The sequence below is a fragment of the Copidosoma floridanum genome, unplaced genomic scaffold, assembly GCF_036245765.1.
Source record: "Copidosoma floridanum isolate Cflo_tuat_1 unplaced genomic scaffold, Cflo_Japanese_pri ptg000007l, whole genome shotgun sequence".
Taxonomy (NCBI): Eukaryota; Metazoa; Arthropoda; class Insecta; order Hymenoptera; family Encyrtidae; genus Copidosoma; species Copidosoma floridanum.
In genome coordinates this window covers 3,685,623-3,694,757 of record NW_028321884.1, presented here as the reverse complement: position 1 = coordinate 3,694,757, position 9,135 = coordinate 3,685,623, and the positions used below count along the sequence as shown (strand labels likewise).

The following is a 9,135-nucleotide window of genomic DNA, read 5'->3' as shown; positions in this document are numbered from 1 at the left end:
ACCCCATCTGTTCCTCAATCGTCGATTACACATCACAAGATTAATGTTTGCCAATGAGTATAAATGAAAAGTTTCAGCTGTGGTTGGTGGAATTCAAGACATATGCAGAGCTGACTCGATAATCAAATTGTAAAAAAGTCCTGGTATCTTGAGGATTTTGATTGTAGGTCGGTGTGCGCGATTGCCCGCAAAAGTACGTGAGTTGTGTCTGTTTCTCCGATTTCCTGTGACTCGAGAATCGGTTCGCGTGTCGATAGGCGACTATACGTATGGACGTTGAAGCCCCTGTATCTCCCGAGGAAAATAAAATTTTCCAAAAGAGAAAGGAAAACAAGTTTAAACAATCAAGATCGTAATCACCTTGTAATTAACGCTTGCGAGCTTTTGTCCATTAGTGTTGAAACTTATGGTGTAGCCATATTTTTTTTTCGGTGACCTGTGCGTATTACCGAGGAACCAAATTTTCGAAACAACAGCTTGTATAAATAACTCGTAGTCTCTACGTAAACGATCCGACCTTAGGTCGGAGCAACAAATTTTCAGGACCACTTTGATACTCTAGTGTTATTGAATCTAAAACATATTTTGTACCCTTTTGTATACGGAAAATTTTTTCTACCGAGTATTTTTTCTACGACGAATTTTTTCATTTGTAATTTTTCTAGACTACGTTAGAGAGTGAAAATAATACTATTACATTAGTTGATTAAAAAAAAAGTAGCTTAGAATAATCCCCCAAATTTCCTTTGAGGGAATAAAGGAAAATCGTTCGATGAGTAAAAAGTGTACACGAATGCTGCAACAGTAATATTTTTCAGTCCCTCGTCTTCCATTGAGTACAAAGTACCGGGAACCAATTTTTTTTTTTTTCTTTTTTTTATATTGAATTCACAGAGACTCATATTTATTCGATGGACAATTTTTTTGAAAATCAAAAAGTACACGTGATGTATGAAAATACGGTATTCAAGGCAGCTGACAAAGGCCAACACTGTAAATCCAAGTGTGCTCGAACAATATACATTAAATGCAATATGCGTGTAAAATGCATTGCAGCAGCGTGAATGGGGTTTTGATATTTTTAAATGACACGAAATTAATGAAATTGAACGGTTTTTTACCGAAAAAAATTTATGTTTATCATGGCCTACCTGTATTTATTTTTGGTAATTAATTAATTGCGTACAGAGCTAGCCATTGTATGCTTCACATCTAGGGGGGTGAATTAAAAAATGTTTTAGATCGTAGTGTATTACGGCCAACTATAATTTAAACACTGATTCTTGTAGCTGCAATACATTTTTAAAACGTCTATAAATACATTAAAAATAAGGCACTTTGTCATGAATACCATAATTTATAACAGAAATACTTGAGCTCTAAAAAGTACATGAAGTACAAAACGTTCAATCATATCAATAAAACAGGAAATCGCTGGCGATAAGAGGAACGCACAGTAAGGCTGAAGTGAACAATATTTTCTCGAGCATACGCATTAACGTACGCTCGATGCATGGAAAAATAAATGATTAAAACTAGAGTTCGATAATTGAATAGTTACATCATTTATTCGATCAATCACAATGAGCCGAAGTAATTTTTATAAAACAAATAAAAATTATTTACCAGTAAAAAATCTAAGCTGCTTTGAATTCGATTACGAATTTCACAGCCATTTGAGTATTGGCACATCTTTTTTTTTTCTCGATGCCAAGTAAATAATAATAAAAGGACATGATTGGCTAAAAGAATCTTTTAGCCTAATCTGTAGAATTGACGCAGCGAAAATATTTTTTTTCCATTTCGCCCAAACGACAAAAAAACTACAAGTATTATGTTGTTATACTGTTTAGTGTACGATGTGCATTTCTGTGCTTCTGATACACTAAGGCAATAAAGGCTAATAATCGTTTTGCATCCAGAAGCAATGAAATGACGTAGCTGAAACAAAAAAATTTTTTTCCCTTTACAGCTGTACAGCAATGAAATGTGATATTTTTTAATCAATTAAGTTTTTCGATTGCGTCAAGCGAGTTAAGAATAAAATATCTAAAAAAATATATACTATCCCTGCTAGAGTATGTAAAATGAATTCCAATCAAAAAAGAAAGGACACAACGTGTATATGCTTGCGCGAGTATGAGTGTTTGCGCGCGTGTGTGTGTGTGCAAGCCTATAAATAACGCTATACTTGATCAATCGCTAAGAGTGAAAAATCCGATAGAGCAATCCTAGTTGATAGATAGATAGTTGACTAGTGTAATGGCAACGATTCTGTAAATACGATGATTAAAGTATTCTTGAGTATTTTAGACTATAGACGTGTCGATATGTTTTTTCTCTTCCTATTATTACATTGGATTATATTATATACACACACGAAATATATATATATATATATATACATGCCAAAAGCTATACATGTATATAATTATTATTATTGCGTTGATCTATTGTACTATATATATATGATATTTATTGTAAAAGCCGCATTCGTTGACTTGGTTAAATGCAAAAAGCTCAACTTCACAAGAAAAGAAACGTCAAAGACTTATTTAAATGGCTAACTATTGCGTTTGTGCTGGGATTGAATTGTAATTGGCCGATCGATACGATTAGCATTATATACGTCAAGTTATAAATTTATTGGTACATAAGTTAAGGTGAATAACAAATTATTTTACGTTAATTTTGTTGTTAAGAGATTAATTTAAGCGTTGAGATTTTGCGTTACGTTGATGAATCTGAGAACTTTTTGATTACGATGATACAAAGAAAGAAAAACTAGATTTGAAATAAAAAAATTGATGTCTCAATCGTTAATACGAACATAAAATTGTTTAACAAAGAAATAAAAAAACAACCTGTCCTGAAAGTGTAAAAATATAAATGAATTTCAGCACAAACGGTGGAAAAAAAAATTTGTTTGTCCGCATACTCTAGTTCCTACGCAATGTTTGTACTCTTGTACCCTTTATACTATTTGTACCTTATAAATCGCAATACACAGTCGTCCGGAATAATCGTCATAATTGGAAAAGAAAGAAATGAAAAGAAAATAAAAAAAATAAAAAAGAAATGACTACCACGGTTGTTTATTTTACATAATACTCCTTTACCTACAAACTGAAATCCAAAAGTATATTCTACAGAAACTTACAATTACAACATTCCAAGAAAAATCATAATGAAACAAACGAAATCATACCCACACAGCAACACGAGCACAACATAGATGCAACACGTTAACAAGGTTTTTCAGGCACCCTCAAAGGCTCAAAAAGTCACGCAATACCAACCCTAGCCCTGATGTGCATCAGTGGTGAATGCGGGACCTTGGACATTTTTTCTTAACATGTACACTTCACCCTCTACTGAGAAGATGCTCACCAGTGACGAAAACTATTGTTCACGAGGGAAGGGGTTTTATGCTGCTCCCAATACAGTTCAGTCGTGTAGAGGTGGAAGTGGTTTACGGCGGAAAATAAATATAACGCAAATGTGCAATAAAAATATATACAATATATTTACAGTGCTTAAGTTATGAAAATGTGCTCAAGTGAAGGCAAGCGGAGAGAAGCTTTCTCTGCCGCCGCGGCGCGCTAACTAACATACTATGCTCGCAGAGTAATATTTATAGAGACAAAAGTTAAAGTAGAAATTCTAGTACATTGATAAATAAAGGTACAAGAGTAAAGGTAAAACGGTCTCTTGGGCATTGCAAATGTACGCGATGATAAAGGCGTATGATCGGAAAATTACTTCAACTTTAATATAAGAATAACGAACGTGACGCAATTTGAATTTAGAAAAGGTTTGTCGGCAAATATTCAGGTACAAAACTGAACAACTATTTTAATGGAGTCACAGGTTTTATAATACGGAATGCTGATTTAATTGTCCGTACCGCGTAATTTGTTGGACTGTAAAAGTAGTACTGCGTTTGATCACACGTAGTGTTTGTTAGTAACGAAGACAGCACGCAGAACGTTTTTTAACACCATTAGACAATGGAAGTAATTTTCTACTTTAAGTCACCAGCTAGACGACTCGATCGTCCAGTTTACCAAGTACTATTTGCAGGGCGCAATGATCGTCTCAAGCACACCCCAGCTACTAACAAGTTTAATGGAAAGATCTCTTCCAATAAAACCGTTTAATTCGCTGTATTAACGAAGAGTTGTTAAAAAAGGTGACCGATTGTAACATTAACGATGGGCTGCCCAGTGTTGGCTTCCATCGAAAAGGAAGCCTCAGGTTTAGGCATCACCTGAAAAATCCACGATTTGTTTTCGAAAATCGGATAAGTGGAGAACCCACGATCCCTCGAGTTTTTCCAACTGTAGAAGGCTAACATGCTTACCATGAAGCCATCGAAGCTCTCATGTATTTAACAAATACGTGTTAATCGTTTAACTTTCTGTTGTCGAGCTGTGAAAATAATTTTTACTTCATTATTATTTAATTAAGATATTTGTATAACAAAGGAAACGGTTAACTGGGTGGAGTTACGGTTCTATGTATCGTCATGTATAATAATATGTCACAGTCATTACCATGGTCATTACACTACTATGAATATTTTATAGTACCGTTTCGAAGTCACTTGTTTGTCAATTTTTTCAAAAATTTCACCGACTATGTGGCCTTATTATTGAGTACACATAAAAGTTTTCAATATTTCTAATTTTATTTCCTCAATCAAATCCATATCATCTATTTTTGGTATACTGCAATAGTCAAAACATCAATTTTTATTGAAAAGTGCAATACTACCATGTTGGTCACTAGCTACTAACGAGAATTAAATATTAAACGTGGTTGTAACTGTAAACAGCATCGAGCTCTTGACTGATTAAACAATTTGAAATTTTGCCTGGTAAATTATTGACTACTTACTAATCCAAAAGAACAAAAATTTTAAAATCTCGAGTATAAGGCTAACTGTCGTATAGGTGTAGAAAATTCAGTTAACGCAACAAATCAATCGTGTAATTTCGACATCGCATTAATAGTAGGATAACATAAAAATATTAATCGCTCAAACACTGAGAGAAAAAAATAACAAAAATCAGGTCGTCTAGACTTTTTACTATTTGAACAATAATTTTTAATGTTTAGAACTATTTTTACAATAGAAATTACTGTCCAGAATGGTAAAAGTAGGTTTGCTAAGGTAAAAAGTTCCTAAACGGCGGAATGACACCAGATTACCATTCTAGCACTAGCACAGTATTTTTTTTTTCTCTCAACTAACTTCTGTTAATCACAATGATAATATTCGTTAAAGTTTTTTGTTTTTTGTTTTTTAGTCTCATCTATCTTATGGTTTCAGTTGTGATTATCAACATTATGATTTGTAAACTTCATTTACCAGCTCAACTGTTTCAAGTACGCATAGAAGTTTATCAGAGTAAAGAGTACTATGTTTTTCAAATGTATTTGTGATGATGTATTTGTGATTCTGTCTTAATATATGCAAGCAACATTGTATCCTTAAATCCTTAAACTCTAAATAACTGTAGAATTTCACGGATTCCATTCGTAACCATTCACATAAAAAAAAAAGTATAAAGGAAGTATTCATTTTATTTACTTCCTAACTCCCCCCCCCCACTCCATAAATTACTTAAGCAATTAAGATAGTCCGTTTTGTATAAATAGAGTATCGAAGCAAAGCGCTTTTCAGTTGTCGCTTTACAGTAGAGTCGTAAGTTGTTATTTGAAGTATTCAAAATGAAGAGCATCATCGTATCCAACATTTTGGTAGCATTTCTGTTTATTGCATTTATTGACTATGGTAAGTGAAAATATTAGTATTAACATGGTCGAGACGAGGCAAAATTAAACTTTACCTTTCAAAGTCTCGTCTCGAGGAGGTTTGAAACTCAAAGAATGAAAAAATATTATAAGTTTCGGTAGCTTTTCTCGAGACTTCTAAAAGTCTTGAGGATCTCTATAGATTCTCTGTAAAACCTAAAACGAGACAAGACTTAAAAAAAAATTTCGAGATAAAACGACAAATTTTGTTACACTTTTATGTATTATATTATTATGTATATGCCTAATATATGAAAACATAACAGTAGAAAAATATACAGACATATTATGAATCAATCTACAAACACGCATGTAATACTGGACCTTACGTCCAAGTAATTTGAATATTAAACACGTCACATGTGCCATGCTTCTTGACCAACTTTTAAAACACGTATTTTATTTAAATCAACCGATTTAAAACATTTTTGTAAACCATTTTCAATCGTAAGTTACTTGTTCTTTTAAAAATAAAAGACACTTTCGCAAAAAATCAAAAACCATCTCTCAAAAGACGTAAGTCTACGATTTTTTACATTCATTAAAAATTTTTGTAACATCCGAAGTTTTAAAACAATGAGCTACTGTTAAAAAAAATTAATCGTTTTGAATTTTTCTTACAGCTATCGGTTATTCGTACGAAAATTTCAATAACTACCCACCAGCAAGAAACATTGAGAGAAACTTTGATGTCTCCATACAAACTTACGGAATTTACTTTTGTGGTGGTACACTTATTGCAAATGACCTAGTTTTGACCGCAGCCAGTTGTTTTTACAACGAATACGGACAGCTCAGAAGACATCCGCCTTACACAGTCGTGGCTCGGAATACAAACGTAAATGACACTCAGAGTCGTTTGGCAACAAAAATGTTTTCCCACAAAGGATTTAAAAAGTTACGTGATGGCAGACTGATAAATGACATCGCTGTCCTGAAAGTAAGCTCAAAAGTAATATTTATAACTTTAAGGCACTCCTTTCTATGATTTACTAAAACTCGTTTCTGCAGCTTGAAAGCAGTAATGATTCCATTTCCAGCCCTTCCAATAACTTGGCATTGCTGCCCTTGAGGGGGGAAGATTTTACGAACAAAGTGGCAGTAGTACCAAGTTACGTCAAAGATAATGACAACCCGCTCGGAAAATGGACTCGTAAATCAATAAAAGTGGTAGATTCCAAACATTGTGGTGAAGATTATCCAACTCTACTATGTGGGCTAACACAGTCTTCTACGTCGCGCAATGGCTCTTGCAACGTAAGTGACTCAAGGTTTTATCAGTAAACAACTTCACACTTTACAAAACATAATTATAACAAAAAGCTCTCTGTTAAATTTTTCCGTACTTTTTTACTTAATCAACCGGGCAAGTAATTTTACAGCTTATTTTTAATCAGTGTAACAACTTTTCTGATAATTCACTGATAAAAATTTTACTTCATGTTGGTTAATGTAAGTACACTTGAGACTCTAAAATTGTCTTTCTGAAAAACTGAAAAAGTGTTATCTCATTGGTAATCGGGTGATCTGAGGCTTCTTTACTTTACTGGCCTAGGCACGTAATAAGTATACTGTAACGACGTTCACATTTTAAAACGTTAGGGATAATTAGTCCCTCAATTTGTAATTTAATTTAATGTAGTAAATTGTAAAAGCATATTTACTTTTGTATGGTAAAATAATTAATAAGATAGTGATGAAACTATTATCAATTTAATTTCAAAAAATCATTATTTTTGTTAGTTTTGTGTTATAAAAAAAAAAAAGTATTCCTCGGGCTAAGTTGAAATATATACCAATTTTTTCATAGCAATTTATCGATAATCATTTACAAGTAACTGATTGTGATATACGTATTTTCAGGCCTACAGAGGTAGCTCTCTTACTGTGGAGAACAAAGTTATCGGAATCGTCAGTTCATCGTCGATCGGATGTGGTGAATCCTGGGAAACAGCATCTTACACCAAAGTCTCGGAACTTTCGTATTTTATACAAAGCGCTGAAATAAATTTTCCAACAAGATATACTTTGGTCAACATTTTAAATTGCAGCAGTTACAACATAATGCTACTAAACATAAAAACAACCGCTTGCTTGCCAACGATTAAATCGATACTCGCTGAGATGCAGAGAATTGATTCTATTGTTGACAAGCAACTTACAAAGTTTAATCAAATACAAGGATTGGTTCAACGGTTGAGAGGTAATTTGAATACAATAAAAAACTTGTATACTAGGCGCCAGGCAACTGTTGAGGAGTATAATAATAAACATGATAGGTACGAATACATGCTCACGTACTACAACAGTGAAGTAGCAAAGTATGACGAGATTCGAAAATTGATGCATAACGAGATAATTAAGGCGGTAGATCATTACAACCATGAAATTAGCAAATTTTATGCATCACTTGAGGCATAAGCTTGGCTCGATGATGTAAAAAAATTTTTAACAATTAAGAAAATAAGTTCTTTGCTATCAAACAATACGGATATAACTTTCTATGGTAAAAGGGTGAAATATATTTTCAAATATTACGTACAAATACACAATTATGATGCAAAAAAAAAGTAGTAAATAAATAAAAAATCATGGTAAATTATTGGTAAATTTGTTGTGATAAACAAATTGGTAATAACTTCACAAATAATGTCATTCTGATAATTAGCACTTACAATTGGTAAATCCGAAAAATGATTATGTGCTTTACTGCGTAATACGTAAAGGATCCAATATAAGCAACAAAAAAGACGATGATAATTTTTAGACGAATGTACTTCACACGAAAATCTGTATATTGTTTAAGATATGTAATCAAATAAAATCAAATGATATTTGAATAAAATATTAATAAATGTAAATTTAAAAGAACTCTTTATTTCAAAAAATATGTGTGAATCTGCTAGTTGGGAAATCAGACATAGTCAGACTCTAAAAAAATATACAGCGATTAACAGATATATTATTATACATAAAAATATTCACTCATTGGTGCCAGTGTGCTTAAGTTTCACCCTTCACTCACTGAGATTAAATCGTCAATCTTATGAAATTCGTATGAAAACAAAAAATTTGTGTTGTTATTGACTTTGAATAATACGTACGAAAAAATCTGTCATCACAACTGTTACAATTTCTTTGTGCTTAAACAAACCTAGTACTGATTGTTTTTTTTTTTTTTTTTTTTTTCTACAAAACTTTGCAGGCAATTCCCTTGGATGAAAAAAATTAACGAAAAACAACATGATCGCTTATGTGCGAGTGAATATGAAATTACCTGCCATTAATGTGTAATCTGTGCCTTTGTCTCTCCCA

General features: G+C 32.7%; 1 protein-coding gene across 1 annotated transcript; it reads left to right on the top strand.

Moving 5' to 3' along the window:
* Nucleotides 1-5,713: 5,713 nt before the first annotated feature.
* Nucleotides 5,714-8,600, top strand: LOC149375335 (thrombin-like enzyme contortrixobin). The gene is made up of 4 exons (XM_089588861.1): nucleotides 5,714-5,800; nucleotides 6,444-6,760; nucleotides 6,832-7,077; nucleotides 7,684-8,600. Exons 1-4 carry the CDS (start codon nucleotides 5,737-5,739, stop codon nucleotides 8,239-8,241), a joined length of 1,185 nt encoding a protein of 394 aa, XP_089444987.1. The 5' UTR covers nucleotides 5,714-5,736; the 3' UTR covers nucleotides 8,242-8,600.
* The last annotated feature ends 535 nt before the right edge of the window (nucleotides 8,601-9,135 follow it).

What these genes read in the sequence shown, in the direction of transcription:
- LOC149375335 (XM_089588861.1), top strand. Translation starts at nt 5,737, where the DNA reads ATGAAGAGCATCATCGTATCCAACATTTTGGTAGCATTTCTGTTTATT. An exon ending in TATTGCATTTATTGACTATG is followed by an intron (nt 5,801 to 6,443) that starts GTAAGTGAAAAT and finishes TTTTTCTTACAG; the next exon opens with CTATCGGTTATTCGTACGAA. An exon ending in CGCGCAATGGCTCTTGCAAC is followed by an intron (nt 7,078 to 7,683) that starts GTAAGTGACTCA and finishes ACGTATTTTCAG; the next exon opens with GCCTACAGAGGTAGCTCTCT.